Source organism: Crotalus tigris, unplaced genomic scaffold, assembly GCF_016545835.1.
Source record: "Crotalus tigris isolate CLP2741 ecotype Arizona unplaced genomic scaffold, ASM1654583v1 scf7180000024151.2778019, whole genome shotgun sequence".
NCBI lineage: Eukaryota > Metazoa > Chordata > Lepidosauria > Squamata > Viperidae > Crotalus > Crotalus tigris.
In genome coordinates, this window is record NW_024100413.1 from 1,005,881 (window position 1) to 1,021,008 (window position 15,128).

General features: G+C 46.7%; 1 protein-coding gene across 1 annotated transcript in view; it reads left to right on the top strand.

Annotated features, from left to right (window-relative positions):
- Positions 1-2,392: 2,392 nt before the first annotated feature.
- Positions 2,393-15,128, top strand: part of LOC120298811 (uncharacterized protein K02A2.6-like) — a gene marked incomplete at its 3' end in the record, with an annotated part of 160,410 nt that continues 147,674 nt past the window's right edge. Inside the window, exon 1 of the mRNA XM_039322884.1 lies at positions 2,393-2,701. Coding sequence (XP_039178818.1) covers positions 2,393-2,701 — 309 coding nt within the window. The remainder of the gene's footprint in view (positions 2,702-15,128) is intronic.

Here is a 15,128-nt window from a genome sequence, read left to right on the forward strand (position 1 = left end):
TATTCAATGCAAGCATTGCCAAACTTTCTGAACTAGTGGCCACATTTGACAACAGGTGAGCAAGAAATTGTGACTTGTCATTAAGCATTGTCTCAATAATGATGTACCAGGAAATAACCTAAAACCCATTCTGAGATCACTAATATTTGTATGCACCCACTTATGTAAGTGGGTGATGCATGTCATTATAACTAGTTGTTGCACCTGAAGGTAGAAATAAAATGAATTAAACAGTAGGTATGCTGCTCCTTGCAAGTAGTGATTATATTTATTTACACATAGTCCTTCCAATGCTTTAGAGGCAGATGCTGTTCATTTCTATTCCTTTTTAATTTCCAGTTCTTTGGTGACCACCAAAGTTCCTATTGTGATGTGTGGGTGGAAGCAGCTCTTAGAGATTCTATTATTCCATGTCTCCTTTCTCAATAAAAAAATTATGCTTATTCATTTACCCACACATGTTCTTTTATTCTCCACTTAATATGGCAAAGTGTTCTGCATTCATTAGGTTTGTATTTTAAAAGGAAGTTGTGCAATATAATACTACCAGTAAACAAATTTGAGTATACATAGCACCGTATATATCTACTTAGTCCTCTGCATTAATATATAGAAAGATTCTTCTTCTCCATGACAACAGAATATGCACTGCAACATGCTATGCTATCCATTCTTTTGGCAAGTTTAATGAAACCCAAATGTCTGCAGGAATCCTGCTAATTTAAGATTTGGATTAACAAGCAGGTGTGCAACTATTGAGAACCTTCCAATATGTATTACCCATACTATTCTGAGCTACCTCAGTCCTCCATGTCCTTTTAAATTAAGTGAATTTATTGTTTGTGATCAAGGACTAACAATAACATCCTTTAACTCAAGATCATGGCAGCACTGCCCCAAGATAACAGCATAACAGAGTTGGAAAGGACCTTGGTGGTCATCTAGTCCAAACCCCTGCTCAGGCAGAAAACCCTATTCCATTTCGGACAAATGGCCATCCAGTCTCTTCTTAAAAACTTCCAGTGTTGGAGCATTCACAGCTTCTAGAGGCAGATTGTTCCACTGATTAATTGTTCTGTCAGGAAATTTCTCCTTAGTTCTAGGTTGCTTCTCTCTTTAGTTAATTTCCATCCATTGCTTCTTGTCCTGCCTTCAGGTGCTTTGGAGAATAGCTTGACTCCCTCTTCTTTGGGGCAGCCCCTGAGATATTGGAACACTGCTATCATGTCACCCCTCGTCCTTCTCTTCATTAAGCTAGACATATCCAATTCCAGCAATCATTCTTTATATGTTTTAACCTGCAGTCCCCTGATCATCTTTGCTGCTTTTCTCTGCACTAGAATAGAAGATAGAAGAAAATATCTGTAGCTTGAGGTAGAATTGTGGAATCCTTGGTTGAATTGTGGAATCCTGAGCTTGATTATTTGCTTGTAGATTACCAGACAAGGTAGGTGTTGTGTCCTGAGCCTGCAGAAGCAGGCTCAGGACGTTGCCATGGTCCCGGATTGCTGCAAGCTGCCCGGGACCAGACAGTGTGGTGCCAGCCTCGCGCACATGCGCGAGGCGTGAAAATGCACCAATCAGCTGTATCGGATTTGCCCGGGGATCCGGGCATACTTAAGAGGCCTGAGAGCCTCTTAGTGTCAGTTGGGTTGTAACGAAGTGAATAAAGAGTTGAACTGTTAAAGATGAGTCTTCAGGCCTCTGATTTCTCAAAGGACTTAACACTGGCGACGAAGGTGGGATCAGAAGAGCTTCAAACAAACAAGCTTTAATCACCCACAAGAAGTCCTGAAGAAGGGGGAAGTCGGCATTGGAAGCAGCATCTCAGGCCTATCAGTACAGCGTCGCTGGAGGGTGAGCTTGGCTGAATAACCCTTTCCTCCACCACATTAGAAAGAGTAGAGAGAAAATGGCGAAGATTGGGCGTATTTCTGAGTTTTACATTGCTCATCCAGAAAGATGGGACTCTTATGTTGCCAGGGTGGAAAATTATTGTAGAGTAAACCAGATAAGGGAAGATGGATCAAAGGCTGCAATGCTCTTGTGTGTCTATGGTCAGGAGACATTTGAAATAGCTGAGAACCTAGTGGCCCCTGCACCTCTAGAGTCCGTTACGTTCACTGACTTAAAGAAATTGTTAAAGGAACATTTCCAGCCCAGATTGCCTGTGATTGCATGGAGACACACATTTGAGCAAAGAGACCAGAGGGCAGGTGAATCTGCTAAAGACTTTACTGCAGCCTTAAGGAGAGCAGCCAAGCCTTGTGAGTTCAAGGATCTGGAAGAGAGGCTGCGAGATCGCTTCATTTGTGGTTTAAGAAACAGAGATTTGCAGCAGAAACTTTTTGCCAGAGAAGATATTTCCTTCCAAGATGCAGTAAGGGAGGTGATGGCTGAAGAAGCAGCTGGAGGAGCTGTAAGGTCTCTGCGGCCTACCAGAAGCATTTCTGAAATGGCAACAGTCCATCAGGAAGACATCAAAGAGGAGTCAGACACAGATCCTGAAAATGAGGTGAATAGACTTTACCTGCCATCAAGGAAGAAGCAGAAGTGGCGTCTGGACAAAGCCACTACAGCCATCAAATGCTTCGGATGTGGTGGAAGCCACAAAAAAGCTGAGTGCAGGTTCCGGTCTGACATATGCAGAGGGTGTGGAAAGCGAGGCCACATTGCAGCCGTATGTTTGAGTCAACAGAAGGTACAACCTCAGGAAGAATTGCATCTGAAAGGTACCAGGGTCCCCAGCCAAAACAGGGTGGGTTTCTGCGCATCGTGCAGGAGTATTTTGAGGACAGGAACACATAAACCCTTGAAAACTGTCTTTAAAAGTAAGGTTGCAAGGGGTTCCTATAGCTATGGAGTTGGACACAGGGTCCGCTCTCTCTATTATTTCTAACAGTACATTTAGAAAGATTTGCAACAGTAGTGGCATTAGGGCCAAACTAAGACCATCCCACATAATTCTCACAGATTTTCAGAATTCTAAAGTGTGTGTTAAGGGGGAGGCCACCCTTAAGGTGCAACATAAGGATTTTGAAGGTCCTCTAGACGTGTTAGTAGTGGGGGGGGAACGCACTAGCCTTATTGGACTCGATTGATTCGAGGCTTTGGGCATCCAAATCACTGGGCTGCACAGTTTGCAAACGTCATGCCTGGCAGAAGTCTGCAAGGAGTTTGCAGATGTGTTTAGTTCAGAGCTTGGATCCTTCAAGGGGCCTCCAGTCTCATTAAGGTTAGACCCAACAATCACCCCCATCAGGGTTAAGCCAAGGAGGGTACCTTTTGCCTTCAAGGCCAAGATTGATGCTGAACTGGACAAACTGCTACAGCAAGGTTTTAGAACCTGTAGATTCAAGCCCATGGGAAACCCCTATAGTAACGCCTTTAAAGGCTAATGGGGAGATACGTATTTGTGCAGATTACAAATGTACACTAAATAAGGCTTTACAACAGCATGCTTATCCAGTTCCAGTAGTAAATCACATTCTGGCATCCCTTAAGGGGGGCAGCATCTTTGCAAAGCTTGCTCTGGCACAGGCCTACCAACAGTTGCCTGTTGATGAGGCAGCTGCAGAAGCACAAACTATAGTCACTCATAGAGGAGCTTTTAAGGTCAAGAGACTGCAATTTGGGGTTAGTGTAGCCCCTAGCATATTCCAAAGCATCATTGAAAGCACGCTGCGTGGAATTCCAGGGGTCTGCCCATACTTTGATGATGTCCTCATTGCTGGGGAGTCATCTCAAATGCTAGCTGAGAGATTAAGAGCTGTCTTGCTTCGTTTCAGAAAAGCAGGCCTTAAACTGAAAAAGGAAAAATGCAAAATTGGAGTCAATTCCACTGAATTCTTGGTATTTAGAATAGATGCCCAGGGTATCCATCCTGCTGAAGGCAAGTTGCGAGCTATACAAGAGGCCCCTAGCCCTAAATCCAAGGGTGAATTGCAAGCCTTCCTGGGCCTCTTAAATTTTTATCATTCATTCCTACCTCACAAGGCTGCTGTGGCAGAGCCCTTACATAGGCTCTTGGACAAACAGGCTCCTTGGCAGTGGACTAAGGTCCATGAAAAGAGTTTCAATGAGGTTAAGGCCTTGCTAACTTCCAATACTGTCTTAGCTCATTTCAACGAGCAGCTGCCTGTGTGCATTGCCTGCGATGCATCTCCTTACAGGGTAGGAGCAGTACTCAGCCATCTGAAGGCTGATGGGACTCAAGTCCCTGTAGCTTATTATTCCAGGACCATGTCTTCTGCTGAGCGTATTTATGCTCAGATTGACAGAGAGACTTTGGCCATAGTGGCTGGCATTAAGAAATTTCATGATTTCTTATATGGCCGCAAATTTACAGTCTATACTGACCATAAGCCTCTCTTGGGGTTGTTTACCACAAACAAACAGACCCCACATATCATTTCTCCTCGTATGCTGAGATGGTCCATTTTTCTGTCAGCATACAACTTTACCTTGATTCAGAAATCTGGTAAAGATATGGGCCATGCTGATGGCCTGAGTAGATTGCCCTTGCAGCAATTGGAGCCTAATCCGGCTCCAGCTGTTCATATTCTGTCAATTCAGGAATTACCAGAGTGTCCCCTCAATGCCAGGGATGTGGCTGCAGAAACTGCAACTGATCACACGCTCACATGCGTGTTGTCATGGGTATTGTCAGGATGGCCTGACAAGTGTCCCGATATGGAGTTTCAGAGCTTCTGGAAAAAGAAGCATGAGTTTTCCACTTTCAAAGGTTGCCTGTTATGGGGTAGCAGGGTTGTAATTCCTACCTCGTTGAGGCCTAGAGTCTTGTGCTCTTTGCACAATGGACATCCTGATATAGTAAGGATGAAGGCCCTTGCGCACAACCATCTTTGGTGGCCGGGTCTCAATAAGACTATCGAGGCCCAGGTTCATGGATGCCAAGCATGCCAACAGTCCCGGCCTGAAATGCCTCAGGCCCCAGTACACAGGTGGGAGGAAACTCAATTCCCATGGTCCAGGGTGCATATAGATTACACTGGGCCCTTTCAGGGGCAATTTTTCCTCATTGTGGTTGACAGCCATTCCAAATGGCTAGAGGTTGTTCTTGTTTCCTCCACTACTACTGCCAGGACCATCCAGGTGTTGAGAAGCATTTTTGCATCACATGGTCTTTCGGATGTGTTGGTTTCAGACAATGGTCCCCAATTTATTTCTTCTGAGTTCTAGGCTTTCCTGCAAGCCAACATGATCCGGCATGCGACGTCGGCTCCCTTCCACCCATCCTCCAATGAAATGGCTGAGAGAATGGTGCGCACTACCAAAGATGCCCTCAAGAGATTGACTTATGGTAACTGCCATCACAGGTTAGCAGATTTCCTTCTTGCTCACCGCACCATACCATGCACTGCCACGGGAAAGAGCCCTGCTGAACTCCGCTGGGGTTGCCGCCTCATAACGAAGCTGGACAGGCTGCATCCTGACCGATGGCTTCACAGGTGTCTCAACCGCGGGCACCTAGGAGGGTCCAAGTGGGGGATCCGGTCTGGGCACGTAACTATGGGCCTGGTCATCTCTGGGTGACAGCTGTAGTCTGCAAGGCCTCGGGTCCATTGTCGCACAAAGTGACTTTGGGAGACGGCTGTATCATTCGCAGGCACATAGATCAGTTGCGTTGGGGATTGGACTCTCACTCTTCCGCTCCTGGCTCTGCTCTGGGGGGGGGATGATAATATGCAGTATGAAGATTCAAGATATAGGGGGTTTCCCCACTTATTCACAATTACTCCAGACAGGGAGACATACCGGGGGTGTCCACATTACTCACCTTCAACAGATAACACTCCAGACAGGGAGTTTGACAGGGGGTATCCTCATATCTCACAAGAGAACAGTGACCAGGAATTCCAGCAAGGGCGAGGGTACGTCCCAGCAACTACCTCACAAAGGAGGTCAGCAGGAAGAGGGGTGGCCAGGGAGGTGACTCCTGATTCTGGCACCTCAGGCACAGGTGGGAAAACTCCCGAGCTCAGGGGTGGCCCTGATGCCCAGAATCCAGCATTGGCTGGCCTCGAGGCCGAGGGACAGTGCTCCCAGGGAAGGTCCATTGTGGACCTGGGGATTACCACTCCTCCAAGGTATGCTGAGTTGGACAGCCTGCAGAAGCAAGCTCGGGACGTTGCCATGGTCCCAGGTTGCTGCAAGCTGCCCTGGACCAGACAGTGCGGTGCCAGCCTCTCGCGCATGAATGAGGCGCGAAAACGCACTAATCAGCTGTATTGGATTTGCCCGGGGATCCGTGCATACTTAAGAGGCCTGCGAGCCTCTTAGTGTCAGTTGGGTGTTGTAACGAAGTGAATAAAGAGTTGAACTGTTAAAGATGAGTCTCCAGGCCTCTGATTTCTCAAAGGACTTAACAGTAACATTTTCAGTGCTAGAAGGGAGTGAAATTTGGTCTCTGTTTATATATAGTAGTTTGCGCTGTCACAGTTGGTGGAGGTATTGTTTCATTCTGGGTAGGTTTTTTTATTAGACTGTTGTTTACTGCTTGATTGTTTTTCTGGTGTTAACACCAGAAATCCAATCAAATTTTGGTCTCGCAGAAGACTCATGAGAATATTATAGCCAGTGAAGGAAAACAAAACAATGGATATTGAACAAATCAACCCCTGAATTTTCACTTGAGGCACAAATGATGAGGCTCAATTATCCTATTTCAGGCACATTATGCAAAGGCCTAGCTCTCTGGAGAAGGCTGTAATTCTGGGAAAGATGAAAAGGAAAAGAAGAGGGTAACCAGCAACAAGGTGGATAGACTCAGTTACAGTTGCAATGAATACACCATTGGAAGACTAGAAAGATCATCATAAAGAAAAATCTTCTTGTTGCTAAGAACTGATCACGATTTGATGGCACATAATCAATCGATCAATTAATCTGGGATCCTAGTTAAAAATCTTTTTAAATGGATATTGTTGCGTCCTTGGCGGGAAAACAGACACGAGAAGCAGCTTGAGTTCTCAGGTTCTTTTATTCAGCGTTCAGCTTACAGGAAGATGGCTTCGGCTCAGCCCAAACGCCTCGCAGCCCCTTATATAGGCAACTCCCGGGTAAATGGGTTACTTTTCCCGCGCCAGCACCCGCGCATGCGCACGGCGCTGGCGACAGCCTGTCTGGTCCCGGGCAGCTTTGCACCTGCCCGGGACTGCCTGCAAACGCCCGAGCCGTTTGCAAAGGCTCGGGACATAACACCCCTTTCCCCCGGGCTAAAACTACTACCAACATACAGCATTTATTTTATATAACATTTTGCTCCCCAGTGCTCCCACTGTTTACTGGCCTTTGCCTTGCCAGCAATGTTATGTAGTCTTCTAGGTACTTGGGAGATTTCTTTGCTCTCTGTGACCTTCTTAGCTGTGGGTTACTGGCATAAGTCCCCTGACTGGAGGGAGGCGTGAGCCTATTCTCTCTATTGTGCCCTGGTGTCTTCCAAGGACTGTGCCCCGATGCCTGGCCTGCTTGCTTGCCCACCGGGCTCGTCAGGCCAGGGCTTCTGTTGCTTTGTGACCTGGTTGACCTGCCTAGCTGTAGACCCTCAGGCCCCTTGAAGTGATAGCCGCTGCTGGGCGTCTCTGTAGGACCTCCTAGGTCAGTCCAAGACCTGTCAGGAGGCTGTCCATTCCCTGAACCCCATTCTGTGTTTGGGCTCATGTGGGTTTCTGTACTCTCCCAAAACTCAGGTGTCCCCTGATTTGTGCTAGGGGTGTTGTAGTCGGGACTTGGTTCCTCGACTAGCTCTGTGTATGTTTGACCCTCTGTAGGATTTGGGGTAAGGTCAGGCCAACTTTGGGGATTGTGTGCCAGCTCTCTTGCGGGGAATGATTTGTTGGGATGCCCCCGGGTATCCTCCGTGACTGGAGTGCTGTGTGATGTGTGTGGAAAGTGAGTATGCCCCCGGGGTGACTCCCTGGCTGGAGTAGGCGTGGATGCCTGTTGTGTGGGTAAGCTCCATGACTTCCTTTTCGGAGCAATTGCAGAATCTTGGGACGAGCCGTCTGTGGCTCCCTCAGTGGAGATGGGCAGTAACTCTTGCCCTTCCCTTTGCTCCAAAGGGTCCCCCTCCCCCCCTGGAAAAGACCCAGGAGTTTCAGCAGAAAAGTCCCGCCTAGAGCGGAGTTGGTCGATGTGCCGACGCAGGACACGACCGTTGTCCAGGGCAACCTCGTAGGAGAGAGGACCTGTGATCCTGGACACAGAAGCGGGGACCCATGTATGACCAGGCCCGTAATTGCGAGCCCAAACCGGGGCACCCACAAGTAGTTGTCTAGGTGCCCTAGGATGTGAGGTAGATGAAGGCAGTCTGTCCGGATGCAACCGGTCAAGTCTCGTAGTAAGTTGGCGCCCCCAACGAAGTTCAGCTGGACTTCTCCCTGTAGAAGTGGACGGTGTGGTGCGATAAGAAAGGAGAAAGTCAGCCAACCTGTGATGCCAGTCCCCGTAGGTGAGTCTCTTCAAGGCGTCCTTTGCGATGCGCACCATGCGTTCAGCCATACCGTTGGTGGAAGGGTGAAAGGGCGCAGATGTGGCATGACGAATCAGGTTTGCCTGTAAGAAAGCTTGGAATTCGGAGGAGGTGAATTGAGGGCCGTTGTCAGACACAATGACATCTGGCAGCCCGTGTGCAGCAAAAATCCCCCTCAGTACCTGAATAGTCTTTGCAGTGGTGGTGGTCGAGACAGGCACAACCTCAAGCCATTTTGAATGGCTGTCAACAAGGACCAAGAAGAACTGGCCCTGAAAGGGCCCAGCGTAGTCAATGTGCACCCTAGACCATGGGGACTGTGTTTCCTCCCATTTATGCACAGGAGCTTGGGGCATCTCTGGGCGAGATCGTTGGCACATGTGGCATGCGTGTACCTTAGCCTCAATATCTTTATCTAAAGCAGGCCACCACAAGTGGCTGCGTGCAAGAGCCTTCATACGAACAATGCCAGGATGACCCTCGTGGAGGGATTCTAAGACCCTAGTCCTCATTGAGGTGGGAATGACAACTCTGTTTCCCCAAAGCAAACAACCCTGAGAAAGGGACAATTCGTTCCTTTTGGACCAGAAACTCTGAAACTCAGGACTAGGGCAGTGCTCAGGCCACCCGGACAGGACCCAGGAGCGGACACGTGAAAGTGTGTGATCTGTACCTGTTTCAGCGGTAACATCCCTGGCACTAAGAGGAAGCTCGGGCAAGGCTTGGATTGATAGAATGTTGACAGCTGGCGCGGGGTCAGCTTCTACTACTGGCAGAGGCAACCTACTGAGGCCATCAGCATGGCCCATTTCTTTCCCAGGCTTGTGGAGTAATGAAAAATCATATGCAGACAAAAAAATAGACCACCTAAGCATTCTAGGGGAAATGATGTGGGGAGTCTGCTTACGTGTGGTAAACAGTCCCAGCAGAGGCTTATGGTCAGTGAAGACCGTGAAATGCCTGCCATATAGAAAATCGTGGAATTTTTTAATTCCAGCAACAACAGCCAGAGCCTCCCTGTCTATCTGAGCGTAGTTGCGCTCGGCAGAAGACAATGTTCTGGAGTAGTATGCAATAGGAACCTGAGTTCCATCAGACCTGAGGTGACTCAGGACAGCTCCAACCCCGTAGGGGGATGCATCACAAGCGATGCACACAGGAAGAGACTCGTTGAAATGTGCAAGAACACTGTTAGAAGTGAGCAAGGCCTTGACTTCTTTAAAGCAAGCCTCATGTGCTTGTGACCACAGCCACACAGCTTGTTTGTCTAGTAGCCTGTGAAGAGGCTCAGCTACACTAGCTTTATGTGGAAGAAAAGAATTGTAGAAATTCAGGAGGCCTAGGAAGGCCTGAAGTTCGGCCTTAGACTTTGGCCTGGGTGCTTCTAAAATAGCAGTTAGTTTGGATTCAGCAGGATGAATCCCAGCAGCATCAATTTTGAATCCCAGAAATTCAGTAGAAGGCACCCCAATCTTGCATTTGTCTTTTCTGAGCTTAAGGCCTGATTTCCTGAATCTTAACAGGACAGCCCTAAGCCTTTCAGCTAGAATGTGTGTGGAGTCTCCTGCAATCAAGACATCGTCAAAGTAGGGGCAGACCCCTGGTATACCTCGTAGTGTGTTTTCCATTACGCTTTGGAAAATCCCAGGAGCGACATTCACTCCAAACTGTAGCCTTTTTACCTTAAAGGCTCCCCTGTGGGTCACAATGGTCTGAGCTATGGCAGCATCATCATCAACAGGCAGCTGTTGATATGCTTGAGCTAGGTCAAGCTTTGCAAAAACACGCCCCCCCTTGAGAGAGGCCAGGATGTGACTGACCACAGGAACAGGATAGGCATGTTGCTGCAATGCCTTATTGAGTGTGCATTTGTAATCAGCACAAATGCGAATGTCCCCATTTGCCTTTAGAGGCGTGACAATGGGGGTCTCCCATGGGCTGGAATCAACAGGTTCTAGGATTCCTTGTTGGATTAGTTTGTCTAATTCAGTGTCAATCTTACTTTTTAAAGCAAAAGGGACCCTTCTTGCTTTAATCCTAATGGGAGTGACAGTGGGGTCTAGCTTTAAGGACACAGGTGGTCCTTTGAATGTGCCCAGCTGGGGGCTGAAAACATCTGCAAATTCCTTGCAGACTTCCTGTAGGTCGAGTGTTTGTAAGCTGTTGAGTCCTGTGACGTGTATCCCCAGGGCCTCAAACCAATCGAGTCCTATGAGACTCGTTCTTTCACCCCCTACTACTAACAAGTCTAGTGGACCTTCAAAACTCTTGTATTGCACGTTAAGGGTGGCCTCCCCCTTAACACACACTCTTGAGTTCTGAAAATCAGTTAATACAATATCAGAAGGCCTTAACTTGGCCTTAGTCCCACTACTGGAACAAATCTTCCTAAATGTATGCAATGAAATGATGGAAAGGGCAGACCCTGTGTCTAGTTCCATAGATAATGGAACCCCTTGTAGCTTCACGTTGAGTGACAGCTTTTTCTTCATGGGCTTGTGTGTGCCTGTCCTACAAATGTTTCTACGCGAAGCGCAAAAACCTACCCTATTCTGGCTGGGGACTCTGGTACCCTTCAGGCGTTCTTCTTGAGGTTGTGCCTTTCGTCGGCCCAGACACACAGCTGCAATGTGCCCTTGTTTGCCGCATGCCCGGCAGGTAGCGGAGCGGAACTTGCAGTCGGTTCTCCTGTGGCGACCTCCACAGCCGATGCACTTGAGCGGAGCTGAAGAGCTTTCCTTCTGATTTTCTCCCTTCGCGGGGTGTAGACGGTCGACTTCTTCGTCCGGATCCTCCTCGGAGTTTCGTCGGACGTCTTCTTGGTGCACGGACGCACCCTCTGCACTGCTTCTGATCGGCCGCATGTTCTTGACGGCGCCGCCTGCTGCTTCTTCCGCGGTGGCTTCCCTTAAAGCGTCTTGGAAGGATAATTCTTCCTTAGCGAAAAGTCTCTGTTGTAGCTCTCGATGCCTCAACCCGCACACGAATCGGTCCCTCAGTCGTTCCTCGAGGTCCTTGAACTCGCAGGGCTTGGCGGCCTTCCGTAACGCGGCGATGTACTCCTTGGCTGACTCCCCGGACCGTTGATCCCTCTGCTCGAAGGTGTGGCGCCATGAGATAACGGACACCTTGGGGTGGAAGTGGTCCTTCAGCAGCTTCTTCAGGTCTGCGTAGCTTACAGACTCTACTGGAACAGGTGCTGCAAGGTTTTCTGCGATTTCGAAGGCGTCTTGGCCGCAAGCGCAAAGCAGGGTGGCAGCCTTCAAGCTATCTTCCCTCACTTGGTTTGCCTTGAAGTAGTTCTCCATTCTGGATACGTAGGACTCCCACCGCTCTGGATGTGAGACGTCGAATTCCGCAAGCCTTCCGATTTTCGCCATCTTCGGATCTTCAGGAGACGGGTCTATCAGCCAGCCTACCCCCGAATGCGCACTGGATTGGCGGGCAGCTGCTGAGTCAACACCGTTCCTCTTCCGCCGCTCAGGACTCCTTGGGTAAGCTTACACTTTTTCCTTTCCAGGTAGTGCAAGGCATCCCACCTTCGTCGCCAGTGTTGCGTCCTTGGCGGGAAACAGACACGAGAAGCAGCTGGAGTTCTCAGGTTCTTTTATTCAGCGTTCAGCTTACAGGAAGATGGCTTCAGCTCAGCCCAAACGCCTCGCAGCCCCTTATATAGGCAACTCCCGGGTAAATGGGTTACTTTTCCCGCGCCAGCACCCGCGCATGCGCACGGCGCTGGCGACAGCCTGTCTGGTCCCGGGCAGCTTTGCACCTGCCCGGGACTGCCTGCAAACGCCCGAGCCGTTTGCAAAGGCTCGGGACATAACAGATATACTTTTTATTTTTTCAGTTTCTGTTTTTTTAAAACAGTATTGTCTGTTTTGCTAAACTAGGGATTGCTAGAAAGAGAGATGCTATTTAATGGAAAATGGTTTTAGCTGTTTTCCCTTTTGTTTAAAAACCCACTTGATATGCTTATTGCTTGGTGTTGTATACATCTTTGGATATTTTAATTAATAGAAAATCAGATCATAGCTTCAGGTTGATAGAATTACCTGCTGAAAATATTTTTGAACAACCATGACCCAACTTTATTCTATTATTTGCCTCTTTTAAAATCTTTTTTTAATTGGCTATTCTTTCTGTATTTTTAAAATCTATTATTGGCATATAAAGAAGCTGAAGAAGGATTAATTTTCAGTTCATTGCATTGTGGCTAAAGAGACATTAATAAAAACCCTAGAGTCTGGGCAGTTTACTAGTTGTCAGAGCTAGGGTTACTCTTAAAGATGCCACAAAGAGAATATTGCATTACAGTATCTTTCTCTAGTTTCCAAATAGTGATATTGATATTACCAGCCCGCCTGAAGGTATCAGTCATCAGAAAGCTTATTGACTCTTCAAAATAGCTGTATCAATATCCAATTTTCTGTCTGATCTCATGCATGGGCTATGCAATATTAGAGTATTGACTCCTATTTTTCATAATCATGAACAATATTCTTTCTTTTTTCTTTCTTTCTTCTTTCTTTCTTCTTTCTTTCTTTCTTTCTTTCTTTCTTTCTTTCTTTCTTTCTTTCTTTCTTTCTTTCTTTCCTCTTATATTTTAGTTAAAATACTTTACAACTGGACTTGAATTTTAGCCTACTTTTCAGAAAACTGCTTGTTGAGTATTTTTAAAAGCTAAGATCTGTCCCAGTTAAAGGTTTTTTAATGATTTTATATGTATCTTTCGTAGCTCCAGATTTGCAATTGGGAGAGTTTTTCAAATGTTTTGATTATATGAGTTCTGTTTTCTTTCTTGGAATGATATGATACCACATATAACTAAAAGTGATTCAGCAAAAGCACGTCTGCATGTAATGAAGATAATCTAATATCATAGAGACACCTAAATTCTTTTCTTGAATTGATTTTGTCAGTTAAGAAAGCTCCATGGGTGTGAGTGTCCAGTTTCTCTTCTTATTATCTATTGCTAGGTCAGTTCAAATCAGCTTCTTGTCCTCAAAGAAATGCTATAATATTTTGCAGTATTTTAGGGCATTGGATAAAACCCTGTGTAACATTAAGAACTAATGTACTATATCTTAATGCAAGATTAGATGCTATGTACTTGAGATTTCACTTATTTTGTTTTTTCCTCCCAAGTATTGAAGAACCCCCAGTTTACAGTGATGAGTCTTAGGAAAGTTTTGAGACCATATGAAATTGAACATGTCCACTTTGAGAAATAGTCCTAATTTGTTGTTGTTGTTGTTAATTACAAAGTCGTGTCCGACCCATCGCGACCCCATGGACAATGTTCCTCCAGGTCTTCCTGTCCTCTACCATCTTCTGGAGTCCATTTAAGTTCACACCTACTGCTTCAGTGACTCCATCCAGCCATCTCATTCTCTGTCGTCCCCTTCTTCTATTGCCCTCAATCTTTCCCAGCATTAGGCCCTTCTCCAGTGAGTCCTTCCTTCTCATTAGGTGGCCAAAGTATTTGAGTTTCAACTTCAGGATCTGGCCTTCTAAAGAGCAGTCGGGGTTGATCTCTTCTAGGACTGACCGGTTTGAACGCCTTGCAGTCCAAGGGACTCGCAGGAGTCTTCTCCAGCACCATAGTTCAAAGGCCTCAATTCTTTGGCGCTCAGCCTTTCTTATGGTCCAACTTTCACAGCCATACATTGCAACTGGGAAAACCATGGCCTGGACTATACGCACTTTTGTTGGCAGGGTGATGTCTCTGCTTTTTAGTATGCTGTCTAGATTTGCCATAGCTTTCCTCCCCAGGAGCAAGCGTCTTTTAATTTCTTGGCTGCAGTCCCTGCAGTCACTACCTCCATTTCTTCCCCATCTATTTGCCAGGAATTGAGAGGGCCAGATGCCATGATTTTGGTTTTCTTAATGTTGAGTTTCAAGCCAACTTTTGCACTCTCCTTCTTCACCCGCATCAAGAGGCTCTTTAGTTCCTCTTCACTTTCTGCCATTAGAGTGATATCATCTGCATATCTTAGGTTGTTGATATTTCTCCCGGCAATCTTAATTTCAACTTTTGATTCATCTAGCCCTGCCTTTCTCATGATGTGCTCTGGATATAAGTTAAATAGGCAGGGCGATAGTATACAGCCTTGCCGGACTCCTTTTCCAATTTTGAACCAATCAGTGGTTCCGTGTCCAGTTCTCACTGTTGTTTCTTGACCTGCATATAGGTTTCTCAAGAGACAAATAAGATGGTCTGGTATTCCCATCTCTTTAAGAACTTGCCATAATTTGTTGTGATCCACACAATCAAAGGCTTTAGCATAGTCAATGAAGCAGAAGTAGATGTTTTTCTGGAACTCCCTAGCTTTCTCCATGATCCAGCGTATGTTGGCAATTTGATCTCTAGTTCCTCTGCCTCTTCGAAATCCTGCCTGTACTTCTGGTAGTTCTCGATCCACATACTGCTGGAGTCTAGCTTGTAGGATTTTAAGCATAACTTTACTAGCATGTGAAATGAGTGCAATGGTGCGATAGTTTGAACATTCTTTGGCATTGCCTTTCTTTGGAATTGGAATGTAAACTGACCTTTTCCAATCCTGTGGCCACTGTTGAGTTTTCCAAATTTGCTGGCAAATTGAGTGTAGCACTTTTACTGCATCGTCTTTTA